Source organism: Pseudopipra pipra, chromosome 10 (genome assembly GCF_036250125.1).
Source record: "Pseudopipra pipra isolate bDixPip1 chromosome 10, bDixPip1.hap1, whole genome shotgun sequence".
NCBI classification, from domain to species: domain Eukaryota; kingdom Metazoa; phylum Chordata; class Aves; order Passeriformes; family Pipridae; genus Pseudopipra; species Pseudopipra pipra.
The window spans coordinates 10,188,803-10,209,109 of record NC_087558.1 but is presented as its reverse complement, the minus strand read 5'-3'; the positions used below and the strand labels follow the sequence as shown (position 1 = coordinate 10,209,109).

At 39.0% G+C, this 20,307-nt stretch overlaps 1 protein-coding gene across 19 annotated transcripts in view; it reads left to right on the top strand.

Moving 5' to 3' along the window:
* LRCH3 (leucine rich repeats and calponin homology domain containing 3) overlaps positions 1-20,307 on the top strand; it is a 63,788-nt gene that overhangs the window by 5,817 nt on the left and 37,664 nt on the right. For all 19 annotated transcript variants that reach the window (XR_010433051.1, XR_010433052.1, XM_064666150.1 and 16 more), the window contains exon 2: positions 20,138-20,282. Coding sequence is in view for 17 of the 19 variants with exons in the window: in XM_064666150.1 (XP_064522220.1) it covers positions 20,138-20,282 (145 nt within the window). In the remaining 2 variants the exon portion in view is untranslated. The remainder of the gene's footprint in view (positions 1-20,137; positions 20,283-20,307) is intronic.

Genomic DNA, 20,307 nt, shown 5'->3' with positions numbered 1-20,307 from the left:
AGATTGACTTGCATCCATTGTGAAATCACACCTGAACTCTATTTTGTAACCTTTTACCACTGACCTGCTGTACATTTGCTAATTATTTTCTGTAAAACAACATGCTGGGCTTTGAGTCAGTGAGCTTAGGAATTTTTTCTTTTACAAGAGGGTTTGCAGAGTTGAATTTCGTTCAGTGAAACTTTACTGCTGACAGATTTGGATCTCATGCTTTCATTTGGCAAAATACATTATTTTATGTAAGTAATTTTAAACTGATGGTTTAGGTTTAGATTTAGAATGCAGTAGATGTAATTAGTTTATTCAGTAGAAGAACCATCAGTAAAGAATTAGTTACAACAAACACTGCAGATTGTGTAGCATGTGTTAAAAATAAATATAGCTACCAAAAAGCTGTAATTCAATTCAAGGGTTCTTCTCTCTTTGATAACTGATCAGGCTTGGATCTCATTGTTTCCAATGTTGGGAAAACAACTTGAATGAATTGCAGTTGTGTATTTAGCTGAAGGCATGGGCTATGCAGGGTGCTTTCTTCTGCTGTCACCCCTCTGCAAAGTGGAGGGGTGGAAACCCATTCATGTTAAAAGTGTCTATGTGGTTAGATATGTCAGTGCATTAAAGTATTGCTTTAGTTCTCTGGATTACAGATATCGGGAGAAGATGCAAAGGATAAGACATTGTGGTCCTTTCCTTATAGGATTGTTTTGCCCAAGTTAGTACTTCTGTGTATGTGCAGAACAGGGTTTATTTTTCACTTTGAAATCCCCCACGCTGTCCCAATGGTCCTTTATTTCAGCTTCCCTTACCATTCTGCACTACAAACTGCTGCTTTCACTGACAAAGCTCAGAAGTCTCTCTAGAGTGAGACTTCATTTTGTTCTCTCCAAAATGAAGATACGCCAAAAAACCCCAACTTGCTGTGCAGCCCAGGTGTTGGCTGCTGGAACATATGGTTTGTAACCACAGTGTGGTCTGTGCAGAGGGCAGCAGGATTAGGGAGCATCTATTCAGTTCCACCCACCACAGTGGGACATTGTTCAATGACCCATGTGAATTTTAGTCTCTTTATTCAGCTTATTGTTGAAACTTAGCTTTGAATGCAGGAACATGTTATTGTTGCCTTGGGCTTTTGGGTAGTGCTCCAGACTATTGAAAAGGTTTGAAACACTATTTTCCATGTAATTTCTGTGAAGTGAAAGCAAGTCATTTTGTACATCTGAAGGCTGGAATGGTACAACGTTTGAAAGCATTTGCTAATTTGCAGTACCAAAACTCAAAATACTGAGTGCTGGAACTTTTAGGCAACCTAACTATTTTGGGTTAATTATTTTTAATATTTTTCATCTTAATAAATTCAGATGCCTTGGTGACTTCGCAGGAGTACTGGAAATCAAGCCCAGCATCTAGAAAAATGGAAATATGTGATTAATTACCACCTATGGAAGGATTAGTTTAGAAGATTTGCTTAGCATTACGAAGGAAATATATGGCACTGACAACATGCAATCTGTTTTTCCAAAGCAGCATTTACTACCTTTCAGGTTAACCATCCCTTTTTCTTTCTGTAATTCCCTGGGTTTTTTCCCCTAATGTTTTTTTCAGCAACACTGTCTTTGATAAGACTGTTACTGTGATCAGTCCTGATTCCTAGAGTAATTTCATCTTGGCTGAAAAAAATCTACTTGAACAGAAAAATTTTGAAGAAAATGAAAAGTAGTATGTGGTTGTTAATTAAAGACATGTGGACAGTAGATATGCTCAGGAAATGAGCAATTAAAGTTATGTGGGCACCTCTGATGACAGACTATACTGTCTATGTGCTTGATTCAGCAGTGTTACATAAGATTTTAATTGAGTTTTCGCTGTACAGAATATCAGTGTGTCTTCCAGTTTACCTTCCTAATGCTGAATTCTAAATTCAGGTTGAATTTTAGTCAGAGATGCAAGCTGAATTTTCTAGGTTCTGGTCCATCCCTGTGACTCATCAGGACAATTCAAACCTTTACGTCCATCAGGTTTCTCTTATGTGAGCCAACAAGATAGGAGGAGGTTGACATTCCCTGGAACCTGATTGTAGAGTGGGATGCTGTACATCTGAGTTGTTCAGATGTTTGAGGGCAGAGGAGTGCTGGTGTGAGCAGGTTTTGGGTTCTGCAATTGGGTGTTCTGAAGGGGGTTGTGCTCTACCAGGTTGGGGTTCCTCCCTGTGTTCATGTCACACGTCTCGTTCCCAGCAATATGTTGTTCTCAGTTCTGTCTCTTCTGCCCCAATTTTTTTTCCCCATCTCCTTCATCCCAGTTTCCATGTCTTAACCTTTTCTCCTTTCCTCGTTAATCTTGCCCTGTCTCAAGTGCCTCTCTCGTTGCCAACTCCATTCTTCTCATCCAAGTTGTTAGGACAATAAAAAGAGGAATAACTGGTATCCTGACATTTGGTACAAAATTCCTTTTAAATCCGAGGAGAACATTAATTTTAGGGTGCTGATGAGACAAGTAGCAATTTAAACTTGCTTAATTCATTCTTGCCATTATTTATGGTCATACTTATTACCATTATTTATGGTCATATATATTACCCCTTAGTTCAGTCGTAGACCAAGGCTTTTACTGGTCTTTGAGCTGGTGTCATTCACTCTGTTCTCTGGGAGTAAGAGAGTCACGGAGCACAATAGTACCAGGACAATTGGGAGCTTGTCATTACATTGCTCCAAGCTCAGCTGTGGAATAAATGTTTTTGTAGAGGGCCACGACTGAATGTGGTCAGGAGCCATAAAATATCTGCTATTTCCTTTCATTCTGCTGCCTTGCAAAGGAGGGGGGGAGATTTGTGCTTAGCAAGGTAAAAAAGTTATCTTTGGAACCCATCTGTGCTAAAACAGCGGGCTGATCCTTTCAGCTGTAAACTCGTTTCAAATATTTAAGTATTATATGTTGCATGGCTCTGCTCTGCTGTATGCAAATCACATGCCATCATTCAGGGATGCCTGTGTGTCAGAAGATGGTTACAATTACCATTAAAAGTTACAGTGTGGAAAGTCCAGGGAGCTTTGCTGGGGGTGCCTTTCAGTGGCGTTCTGGTCAGAACTGGCTTTTCATTGTGAGCATGGTGAAGGAAATCTCACACACACATTGCTAGTGCACATGATTTGACTGTGAATTATATAACTGACTAATGCAGATGTAATATTCTAAACATCTGCCATCTCTGCTTTCACAGATATGGTAAAATGAGAAGTGCATCTGTTGAGTTCTTTCTGTCAGTGTTACTGCAGTGTAGTTTCTGTTCACAGCCCCTGTAGTGCGTTTTAGAGGTTAAGAAATAAATCTGCAGAACCTCCATTTCAATAACGTTATCAGTTTGAAATGAGACTATTTAAATAGCTTTTCACATTTAAATAAAATATTATTTTGTTCGTACTCCTTTTACTTAAAACACAGTTTTTCCTCTTTGGATAGGTAAAACAAAAGGCAAAAATAGATTTTCATCGAAAATGCAATTGCTGCCGGTGCTGCCAGATTTGCAGTGTATAAATGGGAAAAACACTTTCACAGTCTTAATCCCCACAATTATTATTTCTATCTAATTAGATTTGCAGACAGAAATGTGATTTTTTTATTTTATTTTTTAAAACTGACTGAATCCTTCCCATATGATGCAGTTCTTTTCAATTCTTGACCATGCTGAATATGTGATAAACGGAAATACAAGGAGTTTTTACAGGCATGCATTTGCAAGCTGTATGAGTGGATTTTGGGATAACTTGAATGAGGTGGTGTCCAGTCTGTTTTTTGGAAGGGGTTTCCTCTTCTAAATAACGGCTGCAGCACGTCCCTGGGGCTTTCTCAGTACAGTGGTGAGAAATGTATCTGGTATGTGACAGTTGTTAGGGATTGCAAAAGCAAACAAACAAACAAAAAGACCTGAGTAGAATCCTGAGAGTTTCTGTTCTCCAGACCAGGCTGGCCTGGCGGCCACGGCACTCTTGGAGAAACTGTTGGTACTTCTGTTTTCCTCACCTGGAGATATTCCAGTCTGCTGAACACTGGTGTCTGGTTATTAATCACATTAGAAGGAAGTGTATTCATACATACATTATGCTTTTTAGACTTGCCTGTTCTTTTTCCATTCTCTGTTATGGACCATAAAGAAATCCTCCTACCACTGCATTTCCCATCTCTTTGCATCCCGCTTTCTCCACTCGGTGTGGTACCTCTGCATCCTCACTGTGTGCAGGGCAATACATCCTTATGTCAGAGGCATTTATAGAGAAACTTCTTTAGTGGATTGTTTTACTTCTCAGGCAAAATCATATCATTTTAAAGCCAGAAAACACAGTTTGTGGCCCATGAAGAGAGGAGGAAAAGAGAAATTGCAGACCATCCATCTTATGTGGGGGACTTTTGTTTAATTGTTTGTCCAGTTTTATATTGCACATAGACTGAATTCGTTGAAAGAGATTTTTTTCATATGTCTTTTTATTTATTTCCATGCCGGAGGATTTGAAGCTACTTGACTTCAGGAATGACAGTAGAGAAGGAACAGAGGATGTCAACAGCTGTAAAGCTGGTGACATCTTCTTTGATAAGCAAAACCAGTTTGTGGTGTTCTGGAGATCTTTATTCATAGAACTTAATCAGCCTACCTGTGACAGGTAAATCTTCTGTAATGAGAAAGAAGATTAATGAACAAGAGTTTAAGGTGTGTGTGTATTGATTGTAAATGTAACTTTAATTCTGCTTCACACCTGTAGCCTCAGTATAACTGCACTGTAACAAACTCTATTTCACTCCAGCTGTCCAAGAGTTTTCTTCATATTGCTTGCTATGTGACAACCTTTCCATGCAGCTCTTGTGACAGAAGAGTCATTCTTGCTTTATTGTTGGTGTTAATTTTTTCAGGGGATGTCAAACTCCATTGGCAAATTTTCATTTCCAAAGTTTTAGTCACTTTGTAGCATCTTGTCTTATGATCCTGCCCCCTCGCTGTCTTCCTCTCCACCAATGAAATGCAGTGCTCTCCTTCTTTTATGTAGTATTTCTTGTCACAGTTGCCACAGTGGTTTCTTCTTTAGCTGTAGGTGCAGTTTCATAGAGATGATTCTTATTTGTAAAGAATGTTAAATATTATCAGGTGAAATATAAACTAAAATGTTTTTATTTTTAGATATGTTTTATGGTGAGACTTTTCACAAGTTTCTCATTCTTACTTTATAGTAGCCTGAAGAGTTTTATTTTAATTGTGTTAGAAGTAGAGATGCATTTCTGTACTTCTAGTGATCTTGGGATGGATTTTCTTCATCATATTGTACTTACAGTAATGAGATCAATATTACTTTCAGGGCACATTCAGTACTGCCACTATTGTTAATGCTTTATCATAATTTTCCTTTCATATAACTTCAAATATCCTGCTTGACTCACATTTTCCTACCCTTAGTGCTTTCATTTTGCTGATCACTTCCATATTTATACTGAAGCTAAATTAATCTTTTAATGCTGTGCCATTTTTATAACGACTTTCAAAAGTTGCATATCAGGGCCAATTATTTTCAGTGTATAACCAACCCTTCCATTTTGCAGTGTGATTCATTGGCTTATTTGCAATTCAATGAATATCAAATCTGTAATTTCAGGACCCTTAAGTTTTCCAGTACTTTCTCTGCATCAAAGCCCTTCTCTCTTATCTCCCCCACGCCTTGTGCAGATTTCTGAAAGTTGTTCAAGTTCAATTATTTCCATTAAGTCTATTGGTTAAAATCCAAGGAGTGATTGTTGCAGTGGGACTATTTTCTCTTTGGGCTTGGATTTCTTAGGGTTTTTTTTTGCAATGCTCTAACTACTAGTTTACCTCTTATTCACCCAAGTTGAAGGCTGTTATCCCTCTTTGTACTCAAGCTTGTTATTCTAGTGAGGTTTTGGGAAAGATAAATGGATTGAATAAATATCAAATGTATACCTTTAACAATACTATAATTTTTAATAGGAAAAAATAATAGATGGATCCAGAGGTTTGCACATGAACTTAGGATCTGGCAATAGTTTTAGCTCCATTTTCAGAGCTTTTTTCATGTCTTTTACTTTAAAAAAAAATTTTTTTTTTGAGAGCTGATTTTTTTAGTTGGGTAATTCCTTTTGTACCTGAAGGAACTTCATCTGGGGGGCTGGGGAGGGACGAGTTCATTTACTGCACACTTCCCTCACTGCTAACTTTGTGAAGCAGCCTTGGAAAATGAAACCCTGCTCTGCTGGAACACAGTCAAGTATTTCATGAGCAGCGGGCAGTGTCGTGTTGCGGAGGAGCAGCCGAAGGCTCCCAGACATCTCCAGTGTCGTGCTTGTGTCTCTGTCGTTAGTGGGGTGAGGCAGCTTCTCTGTAACTCTGAGATTTTTCCAGTTGAAATTCTTACACGTTTGCAAATGAAGACTTCTAAAATTAAGGTTTTATACACACATAGAGCTCTAAAAATACAAGCAGTTGAAATAGTCATTGCGAAACAGAATAATGGAGAACTCTGGAAGTGAAATTCTCATTGTTGTTATGCAGTGTGGGCAGTTGCCACGCAGCTTTTCTTCTGTGGCTCAGTGTTTGTCAGGAATTCTCCTGGCAAGGCAAAAAGCTTTCATTCTCTTCAATTTGAGCTGGTATAGATGAGAGTTGTCACATGCAGAAAACTAATGTTTCTCTGAAGGAGCTGGAGGGATAGAACCAATCAGCCAAAAACTTTCAAAGTGACTACTGCATTTCAAGATTAATTTTCATCATGGCCTTTAAAGAGCAATGTTTAGTGTTAAACCTCAACTTAAACCTTTTCCTGAACAGGAATCACTTTGGTTTGAATTTGAAAAAAAAATGATTTTCATCTTTGGTCAGATCAGTTTGGATTTTGTTTTCTGTGTTTGCTTCCAGCATTCATAGTGTTTTTTGTTAAAAGATGTGTATACAATTCACTTAAATACTAATTTGAGAATATAACAACCATTTTGATAGCCTTGCCAGTAGTTTTTAGCAAGCTTAATTTTTAAGAAAGTGAAGATGTATGAGATGGTGACCACCAGTTCTGTAGCCCTTGATCCCTGGTAATGTCTGCATGGTGTGTTTTTGACTGAAGGTGACTTTTATGGTTTCCAGGTTCAAAATTTATTTCGTATTTTGACCATATGTTTTGGCAATTGCTGTCATTTATCTCCTCATTTGGCTGTTCTCTCTGTTTGATATGGGATATTTTCCATACATATCCTATACTGTTGTTTTATTTCTTGACACTAAAATGGCTTGTACTGCACAGATGACTTGGTAAGTCTCCAGCTCTTTTTCTAGAATTCTGGCAATAATTGTCCTATTGAAATTGAAACTCTTCTTGTGTAAAGTGTAACAGGCTTTTTTTGTTAGGGATGATGTCAGCATGAGAGATGGCCTCAAGGAGCCATTAAAAGAACATAGGACTTTTGACTGTTGGACTTTATTGACTTTTCCCCTCAGTAAAATACAGTTCTGTGGAAGACAGATCAGTGTCTGCAGTGATATGAGGCACATTTGATGACTTTACTGTGCATTCTGATGAAGCTGTGTCTGAGTGCCATAAATACGGAGCCACTCTATTAAGAGTGTCAGAGAAATGCAGTAATAATAGGCATAGAATTTTATAGAAATGCTTGCCTTTCCCTGAGAGTAATTGGCCTTTTTACATGAAATTACTCACTTTGCTTTCCAGGGCCTTTGAATTTTCAGTTCTGGTTTGTGCTGGTTTGTTTCTAACTCTCCCCTTAAGATATTTCTGAAATGTATTTGCAGCTAACATTATTTTTTTGTTGTCTGTCCATGTATTGCTGACCTTAATGTATCATTCTATTTAAACTGCTTGTGGGAAAAAAGGGAGTAAGGTAATGCATTTCAAACTGATTGGTGAAATGTATAGGGGGAATATGCAAAACTAACATGATAATTGGTAAATAGCAGCTGTTATATTAGCTGACATATTTACATGTGAAAATACTTGCAGGTGGAGAATTTTATGTCCAATATTAAGATTAATTGAAATAAAATAAATAGATGAATGGTGAAAATACAAAGTCTTTGGTGGTTGTGTTTTACATTTCCAGCCCTCCTGACCAACATACTCCTCCTGCCTTTATTCCATGCCACGTCTCCATCCCCAGGTTACAGTTTAGTCTCAGAGCCATTGGAATTGCTGAATATACAAGGTATTTCACTGATGGAGATGAAAGAGCAGAGCATAAAGCAAAGTGACAGTACCATACAATCTTCCTCACTCATGGTCTCTTCAGGTGTAGCTCTGATAGCTGTGAACAGATTGTTGAGGATGGCCTGACAATGTAGTCAGTTGGTCTCATTCCTGCTCTCCTAGCACATTTGGTACTCCCTCAGTTGTCCTGACACCACTAACTGTAGTTGGTGTATTTGGGGTGCCTTAGCTGGTTGTGGGAGGACCAGCTTGGGAAGCATAAATGCATTTAAAGGATGCTGTGCTGCCTTACAGGGGGTTTCTAGCCTGTCTCAGTCCTACCTAGCAGGTACTTGGTGCTCATCTGTCAGGAGTGTCATTGCTTATGACTGTTCACCCTCTGCATTAGATTTTATATTAACCTGTAGTATACCTTTATCCTCATTATCTGACCCTTATTTCCCCTTCCTTCTATGAATAACTTAAAGTTGACTATGGAATTTAAACTATAGACTGTGGTATCAAGCGTAGTATGTGAGAGTCTTATAATGAAATGGAGGAATTAGTATTTATCATCTCTTTGTTTACTTGTCTTTTTTTGTGAGGAGTTTTATGTGCAGCATAGTTTCTTGGCAAGAGTGTTTTTTATTTTACAAAGCTGCTTCTGTGCAGTGTCTTATGTGCTTATTGCATGCTCCATGTTTTCCATGTAAAATTGGAAGAGTGGGAAAAATGGAGATGATAATATGTGTGAAGATGTTGAAGCCCTTTGAGTGCTTACTGACCAGCCTCCGGACCATGAAAAAAATGTGCTACTTTTAACTTGTGGCAGTAAGGAAATTAAAAGGTGCCTCATTAAACATGGAGCTTTCCCTACTCTGGTAGAGAGCAGTCGTCTCCTCCTTACAGCACTAGCTCAGCCCTTGCTCTGGAGGTGGCAGCTTGTGCTGTCTCCTGCACTGAAGTGTATTTTTGAATACAACTTAGTATGATATGAGGACAAGTATAGTGACATTAGCAAGCTTTTTAATTGAAAACAAGATAAAAATTATGTATTAAGTGACTTGACTTTCAAATTCAGCATTCCAACTCAAGCCTGCAAAAGAATGTCTTCAACTGAACTTTAATGAAGCCTGAGTATAGTTTCAGGAGACACTGTCCCAGCAGGTTGTAGAAGTTGCAGCACTTTACCACATTCATTCCTGTTCCAGTGCAGCAGCTCATCTCTCCTCTGCAGTGTAAACCAGATCACTAAGAACAAGTAGCTGTAAGTTATGAACTGACAGCCAGGTTAGTTCTGCCCCTGTGAACATGAGAAGTTATACTCGAGTCTGGAGTTGTCAGTTTTCTTGGAGTATTCATGGGAAAGTGAAGGAATGTAAAAGAAAATGAGGAATTGTTTCCAGATTGGGAAAGAGAGTCCATACAAGGGAGGTATGTTGATGTTTTTGATGGGAGTATTCCCTATACTGGTATTTGTTCTCCACGAGCCTGAGCATGGAAACTGAGAAAAACAGATGTCTTAGATAAAACAGATGATGAAGAAATACAGGAGAGGTGAATTTCATTTTGTGTGTCCTGGGATTGAGGACCTGAATCAAAGCAGCAAATCTGAATCATGTTATGATTCTAAGTGATGGTGTTGCAGTGAGACATTTACAAGATGAGCTTAATCTCCTTTGGTTTAGCCAAGATAGTTCCTTTAATGCTAGAAGAAAATGGAATGCTTAAGTAATGAAGACTTTGATCTGATTCAATTCAAAGTAATGTCTGCTTATGAAATCCTGATGAAAGATCTTCTTTCAAAAGTTTTCTTCTCCTCTGTCTTTTACTCAACCTTTTTGTAAAGGCAAAACTTCAACTTGTTTGTCATTGTGCAGATAACAGCTACTCTAAGGAAATTGCTGCCAAAGGAAGTCACTGCCCTCAAATATCCACTAGAGACAGTTCACGTAAGTCCTCCCCAGATTAGCTTCAGGCAAAATTTGCAAGAGTAGTTTAAACAACTTCAGAAATCATGTGAGCTAACTTGACGGTTTTTCTGCCTGATGGGAATTGGGAAATGCTCACACAAGCGTTGCAGAATCAGTGGCTCACAGCAAAGGGCTGGTGAGGAGGATCCAAGAGAGGGGATAATTTTAAACCAGTGAAGTCGGATCCCAGAGGGTGGGATCTCCAACCATTTTAAACTGTCTTTGTTACACTAGAATAAAAGGCTAGACATGCAGGTTTCATGCTATGATTTGACTTTTTGGTTTTATTTGTTAGTTTTAAATCACCAAAGGAGTATGTTTGGGTCAAACCAAAATTGCTTCCTTTAAAGCAGTTTTATCAATGAAGGGGTGTGTGCTGCCTTACCAGCTTTCTAGGTGTAGTCCAGAGGCTGCTTTCCTTGAAGATAAATACTATGTGTATTTAAGTTTTGCACAAAAAACTCCAGAAACCTGCAATGCAGGCCAGTAGGAACTGAGCTTCCCCAATTTAACTGGACTCGGTGAGCTGAGACTCTGCTTTGTTTCCTCAGTGTTGGATCTTTTGCAACATTTGTTCTCCAACTTTCACTTAGTTTAGTTTGTTTGGCTTTAAGTTTTAGGGCTGTTTGAAAGAGAATCATGATTCTGCTGTAGGCCGGGTGCCAGGTTTGGTGAGGAAAAGGGAATGAAATTGCTAGAAGAGAGCAGAGCATATGTAAAAACTTCTTTAACCACAAACCCCATGTGAAGGGGCTTGAATTAGTTCCTGTTTTCAAACAAATTTCCACTTTGCATCATCTCTGCTGTAGCAGTACATGAGTTGCAGTTTGTATTCTGTGTGTAATCTGTCCCGTTGTTTACTGACAGGTCATAAGGCCCAGCTGGCAGGTCATATGACTTCCTTCTGCCTCCTTTTTAAAGCTTCTGAATTCCTTTCCATGCTCATCTGCAAAGTGGTTTCATCTCGTTCCTGAAGTGTTTGCTTCACTCCATTGTGCACCATCCTTAAAATACCATGCTGTGCACACAAGGACATACCATGTGCACAGGTACGTGTCCATAACGAGCAAAACCTGGGAATAAATCCCTGATCGTAACCCTGTATTTGCTACTCTGAAAAGACATATGTATTAGAAGTGTGTGTGAGTTAAGGAACCAAAAAAGGTGCAGTTTCATGGTTGTTATTGACCCTTGTCCAAATCCCAGCTGTTGCCAAAAGTCATGGTCTCGTTCTTCCCCACTCATCTTCATCCTCTCCCTTGTGTTGATGTTAGAGATTACACAATTGCAGCATGAACTGGATCACACCTCAGAAGGGCTGAAAACTATTTGTGGCCTTGGTTTTTTTCAGGATTTGTTCTCAGTAATGAGACACAACTGGCTGTGTGGGCACAGTCGGGAGTGTTGGCACAAGGGAGAGGATGGTAACACATGGCCAGTAAGGAATTGCTCCATGGCTTAGAGTGGCTGACTGTGAAGCCAGGGTCTACACTGAATAATGAATAATTAATACTTGACATAACAGTTTGATCCATTTAGGCTACAGATTTTTCTGCTCTAGAGCCAACTAGAGGAAAAGCAACTGGAATTGATGGAATATGAAGTGTTCTCAGTTCTTTGCACAAACCGGAGCTTGTCACTCCTTCCTGCTCTCCAGTGACCACACAAGAACAACTCTATGATGGTGTTCTATATTTCCACTGTTGTTTTTTGGTCCATGCAAAAGGAAAATGAAATTATTTCACAGAGGAAGTGGCATTGTATTCCATGTCGTTACTCTTATTAGGATGTTTATCCTCTTCTTGCAGTCCTCGGGTGATCTGCTCCACTGAGACACTGTGCTTTCCTTGAGATCATGATTTCTTGTCAGTGGCCATACAGCAGCTGATGTAAGTGTAGGGCTATAAAATATGTGCTTGTGTTTAGTCAGTGTTTTTTGTGGTGACACCTGTGCAGTTTTCCTTCATGTGTAAAAGAGAAAGCTAAACTACAGCAAATATGCATTAAAATCATGTGGAGAGAAAAAAGGGAGGGAGAATGGGAGTTGGTGCTTAGAATCTTCTGTTTTCCTCTTTGATCCCAAGTATGACTGAGTTTTCTTATTTAGTATAATTAAATTCTTACAGGTCTTTGTACATAGATTTTTCTAGTCTTAACAGCAAATAGTGAATGTTGCAGAGACTGGCCAGGTAAGAGAGTTGTACTTGATTCATTTTTTTGTTTTTATGTGATGTGTTTTAATGGAGAGGAGTTGAAGAGGCAACTTAATGCTAAAGAAACCTAGTGTAGTTCAAGGAATTTGGAAGCCAAAACTCCATTGTGTGACTGTTCTTAAGATGCTCCTGAGTTAGAAAACAAAAAAGCTAGCCAGGTTTCATTTGGTAATGTAGGTGTTGAAGGAAGAGGCAAGTGCTTTGGCCATAGTTCTCACTTCACTAAAATTGCTTCAAGTAAGGGATTTGTGGGAGTTCTTCAGAGAAGTGAGAGGTTTTCTTGTTTTTTAAAACCTTTGGCAAGAAGCTTTGTTATTTGTATTGAATGTTCCAAAATAAAAGTGTAGCCAGAGGAAATAGCATCTGTGAAACTTTTATCCACACATCTGAAACTTGACAATGATTTGGCAATGATTTGAAACAGGTTTCATAAAGGACAGTTGAGCAGCCTTGGTTAAAAGCTACAAACCTTGTATTTAGCACAAAAGGCAGGAAATCTAGAGAGCCTATTTCAGTGTGACCTGTAATCTTTCCATTTGTGTTGCATGTCATGCAGTACAACCTCAGGTTGATGAAGGTTTTGGTGGTCAGCACCTCTCGTTCCAGACACAGCACCACCAGGTCGACAGTTGGAAGAAACTACTAACCTTTGCCTCCTTTTCTGTGACTGCAGAAATCCCACCTTGTGCATGTGGCAAAAAACAGCAGGTTGGAGATTCTCAGTTACAAAATGTTAGTTTGTGGAAATGGTTAAAATGCAGTTTAGTGCTGTTGGTGCTGCTGCTAAGGGGGAATGTGATTGTGCATATGAAGAATGGATCTGCTGAGAATTGAAGTGTGGTAAGTGTATCAAGGATGGATCACGTGTCTGAGTCTTGTTTTATTTCATGAAATATTGGAAATTGAAACTGGAAATTCTGTATTTCATTACAGGGCTACAGAAAGAATGTAAGTGAAAACAGTCTTCATTATGCTGTTACTCGGGTATTGCAGCTTGGGCAGTGGTGCTGTCCTGGGCAGTGTGTATTCCCTAGGGAAAACAAAGGAACAGGCACATTTTAGTTCAATAAATGCCACCTTCTTTCATTGTAACTTAATAGGTTTACACGATACATGGGAAAATAGTTGGGAAGAGTTCAGGTTTGACAGGACTGGCAGGTAGAAGGTGAGTCAGGAGATGACATTTCTGAGGTTTGTTTTAAATTAGGGTATGAGAGAAGTGGTAGTTCTGTATCACAGCAGGCAAGAAGAGGTGAAGTCACCCCTCCTGTGTCAGGAAATCCTCCAGGTGTGAAATGAAGCTTGAAGGATGCCAACATTTCAGTGCTTACAAAGGAAAACACTCCCAGTAACTGAGTACAGGGACCAACAGCATCAGAAGTTTATCACAGAGCTATTCTCTTACAATGACTTCTAATTTCTTGTGCAAGAAAAGTCAGTACTGTAATACCAATAGTTTGTCTGCCTAGGGCTATGCTTTCATTTTATTAATTTTAGTTTAGAAGTTTTATGGGAATGTTTCCTAAAAGTCGGCAGGATCACAAGCGTTGCTGCTCTTAGATTTTCAAGTTCTGAAACATTGGAGAGGTGAAAAAAATCAGTCCATAAACCCAGGATGAATGTGAATGAATTTATTTGCCTAACACAATGAGAAGCAGAAGGTGGAGTTGAGGTTTATGTAACAATGTGCTTCAAATGCATTTGGAAATAGAGTTGTCGTAGTAGAGTTGATTCTAAATGTCAGAATAGAGCAATGAAATAGCATCACATTCCTCAAAAGATGGGTTTAGTGACCTTATCTGACAGGTCCTGTACCTAAGCAGTTAACTTCCAGGGAGCAGGAGCTGTAAATGAGCTGTTCCCTGTTGCATTCCATATCATCGAGGTTACATCAACTACTTCAAGGATATTCGTCAGTGTAATGATGTTTTTGTTGTTATCAGTGTGAAACTGTGGAGTTTGCTTCTGGTCTTTAATTCTTGTATGTGAAAAAAATAGTCTGTTTACACAGTTCCAGATTCTGGTATTTCTTCTTGAACAGCTGTACTTTGTCCCCTTACAGCACTTCATGCTGCCTTTTGCCTTCTGTCGCCATGCTGGCTGTCAGCCTCCTGGTCACTGATTGGCTTATCTAATTATTTATATGAAAATATGTTTTCCTCTGTCAGCTGCAGGCTCATATGTCTTAGATTTGTCTGTTACTAAAGAAAAACTGTGCAAAACTAGCTTTCGAGCTACACCACACGCTTCATAGTTTTTGAGACAGCAGAACGTTTTCTTGCCCTGCAAACGAAGCCGTTCTAGTTGAGGGCAGCCCGTCAGCCACCAGTGTCCCCATCAGGATTCACAGATACCAGAGTTGTTGCATCACTGCAGCACGTTGGTGGCTGATGTCACGCAGCTGCAGCTGGGGGGTTCTAGAAGCCACGCTACGTCGTGGGTGGGAGCCCACAGCGTAGAGCTGCTGACAGTGTCACAGTCTCTCTTACATCAGTGTGTTGCCAGCGGGTGTTGTGGTGGTTGCTGACATTTGGGTTTGAATAGACAGCCAGAAATCCAGGCTTTGCTGGTTTAAATTAAAAAAATAATAATAATAAAAAAAATTCAAAGTGTGTGGGGAACACATGCAGATCTCTGGTAACAAAGGGCAGATTTTTTATCAACCAAATTTTGTAGCACAGCCCAGGTCTAGAACTGGCCTTCATTGAAGTTAATTGGAATGAGAACCGAAGCCTATTCCCATGCAACAGGATTAGTGGACTGATCACATTAGCATCTCGTGATGAATTGGAATTCACCACCACCCAGCTGGTTTGAGTGCCAGCAACAGTTGAGCTGCAGCTCCCTCCCTTTATCATGTGTGTAATGGGTTAAAGTACCCCATGCCTTGAACAGTGCATCTTTATGCATCACTGATTTTCCTTTGGAGGCAAAATTTGTGTTACAGCTGAAGTTAAAAATGTGTGAACACAGCCCTGCTAATGTCTAATGTTAGAGGAACATTTTTTGAACAGGAAGAGTTTACATTTAATGCCAAATGATGCAGTTTTAAGCATGGTGTGTTCTCTAGTCTCATTTGACATTGGATTTACCGGCTTTCTGAACAGAATCCCAGTTAAAATGGAAAAGGTCAGTGATCTAACTCTGCTCTGAGATTTCATTTTGTATCTGTACTGTTGGCTTTTTTATCTTTCTCAAAGACCTTAGTTCCAAAGAATGCTTCGCCATTGCCAAAATTCCACATGATCTTGCCTTCAAGGAAACACATCCATTTTTAGCAAAGTAGGAGAGCCTTTCTTTAGTGTAGATTTCTGGTAACAGTGATTTTGACCCATGAAATGTGAACACAAGTCAAATTATAACAGCTGTATTTCACTTATGTGCTTATTCATAGTGAAATTCAGCATTTGTGCTTTCGGGGGGAATTAGTCATTTGTTTTTTACATTTTAAGGTATGAGAAGCAGAAAGGGTGTGTACATACATGTTAAAGGAAATAATCTGCATCACACTGATTATTTCTTGCTTGTTAAAAAATATGAAAAATAATATCTCACTACAACATTCATTATTTTCTCTGTGAAATAAAAATATTAGCAGAAATTTTAGTTTACACAGTAATTTGTACTGTAACACCTTTTTTTTCCTGGTTGTTGAAGTCATTTTATGTATACAATAGCAGAAGAATATCACTAAAACAAGTCTCCATTGACAGGATATTTTAAATAAAATACCTTAGTTTTTTCCTTTACCTCACACTTTCTCTTTTGGAAAAGCACCAGCCAGTGCTGTACTGCAGGGCAACATAAATGTGAATATATAACCAATCACTGGAATGCTTTTGCTTCTCTTCTGGCTTTGTTAGAGCTGTGCCTTTCATTCAGGTGTTTTTGGGAAGAAAGTGGGAAAGAGGATTTTGAATTCTTTCATGCAGTGACTGTCGTATTCTCTGCCTCATTTCTGGTCCCATCGAAGGTCCACTTTCTGGCATGGAGGAGGATTCCAGAAAAACTGGACCAAAATAAAAAAAATGTCACTGAATCTTAGGGATGCTGTGTTGTGGACTTTGGGAAATTTAAATACTTGTAAGAGGTTTGCAATGGGACAGGGAGGGGATTGCAGAAAAAAGCAGTTCTTCATTTACAGATACAGAACTGACACTGTATTTTATCATATCTTGCTTCTGTGTAATTCTCCAGGTACTCTTGTTTTAGCTTAGTTGTTTGGGGTTTTTTTATTCCCTAGTGCTTGCCTGTTTTTGTGACCCTGGCAGACCCTCCCTCCTGGCTCCCCATTTGGACACATGGAATCATGAATGCTGTGTGTAAGACAGCATTCTCATGGCCATCACAAGTAAAAATGCTGCAAAGTTATTAATCAAACCTGTAATTGGTTAGACCCATTTTGAATTATGTAAGAGACTATACTGCAGCATCAAAATTCAGCTCTGGTTTAATCTGTTTTCCACTGAATGTCTCCTGCTAAATAGAAATGCCAAGTTTTAGAAATCACTGTAGATTGAGAGAAGTCTGGAAAAAGTTAGTCATTGCTGCTAACCAGCTCTGGTGTCTCTTTTCTATCACACACTGAGCTCATTTGTTGTTTGAAAAGTATATTTTCATTTCTTCATACCTAATGTTATTTTTGCAGAGAGTTATTTCTTTAGAAATACTAAATCATAGCTCAGAATATGTGAAGTTCTTGACTAGTTCAAGCCTTATGGTCTGCACAATATGTAAAAAGTAGTTTTTAAATGTTCTTTGGTAATATAAAGTGAAACAAAAAGCAATTGAGAATTCTCATGTTTGAGGGTAAACCTTTCCAAACCAGTTGAAAGAAACTTTTTATTTGCCACTCTTCTGCCAGAAAATAGGACTCACTACTTGGGAAGCCTATTTCTCTGTTAAAATGGGTTGTATTCAAACTGCCTTTGCCAGCACAGCTGTGTGAAGGAGGGATAAAGCTGTGAGCTGAAGGATGTTAGTGTGTTGTGAGAGAAGAGGTGGAATTCATTTCCATCTTCCAGAGTCCCTAAGAAAAACATTTACACCTTATATGTAAATCAGTGTTGTAATAATTCTTTAAATAGGCACTTAAGCATCTAGTCAATGTGGAAGCCAAGTATTTTTTCTAAATTACTCTCGCTTGTTTTTGTCTCTGAAATAATTTGCATCCTTCTCCCTTTCTTAGACAGTAACATACAATTGTACTGGGGAACCTCATGGAAAGTTGTGTGGATTGCAGATAACTCCAGTGACTGCAAACACTTACTAGAAACTTTACTGGATACATACCTTATGTTGAGGAGAAGTGTGTTTGTTTGAAAAATCTCTCTTCTCCTGTTACATTTACAACAACATTGGCACACGGAGAGATCCCATTAGGAATGTCACAATTTCGGACACCCCACTGTTGCACAGTCTTACCACTATTACTCTGCTTTAAATCTCCTGCAGAGATACAACCTGGAGGAGAGGAAGGTGGGAGTTTGCTGTCATTTTCACTAAATCATTAATGAGAATTAAGCTGTGGAAGTAAAGCAGAAGAAATCCTAGGACAGACAAGTGTATTATCAGAGATGGCTTGTGCAAAATAAGTGTCCATTGCATAAATTCACAGAATCACAGAATATGCTGAGTGTGAGGGACCCACAAGGATCATTGAGTTCAACTCTTAGCCCTGTACAGGACCATCCCCAAGAGTCACACCGTGTGCCTGAGAGTGTCATCCAAACACTTCTTGAACTCTGGCAGGCTTGGTGCTGTGACCACTGGCCTGTACAATTCCAGTACAATTCCCTTGGAAGTGTATGCTGTGTCCCTGTAGGACACACACAATTACTTTATTGACTCCTTCACTATCTGCAGATCCTTAAGGAGGTTCTGATCGGTCTGACTCATTTGCTGCTTCCACTTAGGCTGGAGTTCAGTGAGTGCTTTAAATCTCCAAAAGTAATCCCTGGCACCAGAACAGGGATTCTGCTGCCTGCACTGACGTTTCTCCCTGGTGCTGGCATAGGGTTTATGGGGCTGTGTGGTGAGGTGATCAGAAAAACTGCTGAATTTAATTCTGGTAAGATTCTCCCACACACTCCGGCAATGCAAAGAGCCTGGGACAAGCCGTAGAGGTAGGAAAACTCTGGTTTGGCAGTAGCAGGAAGCAGGATCCATCACAGTGATGCATTTATCTGATGTTTTGTCTGAATTAGCATATGGTAAGATCAGGATGTTTATAGAGCCTGCCTTTAGCAATCTATGTAAGTGCAAGTTTTTCTTCACTCTTAGAAGAAAAGAAAAACAAGGATAAAAGGTCTTTTTCACAAAAAAAAGTAGAAAAGGGAGGCAAAAATCTCGAACTGTTTTCTGTCATAGAACAATAAAACAAATCTAGATATGCAATGCAGACTTACTGCTGACAACTTGTATTATTTTGTAGTTTTAACTCTCACTATTAGAGCCATCGGAAACGTTCATTTAAAAGTCTTGTTTTTTCAAAATCGCGTTCAGACGAGTTCAAGCTGAGATCATGTTTGAGCCTGATACCAGCTGCAAAGAAGTACTTGGTGTGGTCTGGGGTTTTTGGGAGGGTTTTTTGTTTCTTTGTTTTGGTTTTGTTGTGTTTTTTTTTTAATTTATTCTTTATTTTTTAATTTTATTCTTTTTTTAATTGTCATTGCTGAACAGACAAGGAGTTTCATTCCCTTCTTGTAATGATGGATTAGTGCACCCTGCAACATATGTCCATCATAGCCCCTGCTGTAGTGAGCTTCAGTCATACCTGGAGGTTGGGTAATGAGGTTCCTTCCCACTTTTGTACTAAAGCTCATGGGTTTTATCTACAAAGATTTTCATAGTGATTCTTCCTACTGAGATTTTTAATTACTGGTTATTTATCAGTAGTAGCTCATGGTCTGTTCTAAGCATCAAGGTAGACCTAGAGTCGGTTCAAGCTGCACTTGGAGTCTTCTCCTTGGACAGCCTAGAGCAGTGTACAATGGAACAATTTCTCCAAGGAGGGCTTTTTTACTTTGGAAAAGCTTCCCTTTACAAAAAAAACCCCATAAAAATAATGCCAAGAGACACAAGACGTATCTGCATTGGCAGTATTTAAAAAGTAATCTGTATTGTATGGTTCCTTCATGGAATAAAGATACAGAAATTAGTATGTCAATTTATTGTATGTATTTTGGTGTGGTAGCTTTTGTCCTCTTATGTTGATGAGAAGTTCAAAACAAATAAAGAAAATAGCAATTAAATGTGGATTTATTTTTTTTTTAATAATTCATAACACTGATTCAGGTTACATGGGTTTTTGCAATGAATGTCTGCCCCCCCTTAAAAATACTGAGGTGAAGCATCAGCTTAGCAAACAGTTCTCTGTGGGAACTCCCTGCTGACAGAAGGTGCTTGAGATCGGAGCGCTGCTCCTGTCAGAACTTGGAGCTGGGTGTGTTAGGAAGTGGGAGCTCTGTGTGTGTGTCTGTGAGAACAGCCCTTTGGCATTTATAATCAGCAGCTTTCCTTAACCTTTAAAGAAAAAAGAACCCTTTGCAAGTGCGTTATTTATCACAGCTTTTGAAGGACAGTACTGCTGATGGATGTTTTATACCTGTAGACTGATGATTGGAACTGTCTAAGGAAATGTTTTGATTCTTCAAATACAAACATATCATAGGAGATTTGGTTAAACTTCTGTCTCTTGCCAAGCAAGGAACTTGGTGAAGTTTTAAGGCAGCTTTACTGAATCTCTCTTTTTTTTCCCTCCCTTCAGATCTGTCACGGAACAGACTGTCGGAGCTTCCAGCAGAAGCGTGTCACTTTGTCTCCCTCGAGAGTCTTAATTTGTACCAGAACTGCATTCGATACATCCCAGAGGCTGTTTTGAACTTACAGTCTTTAACATTTCTAAATATCAGGTAACAGTTGTCTTACAAATTTTGC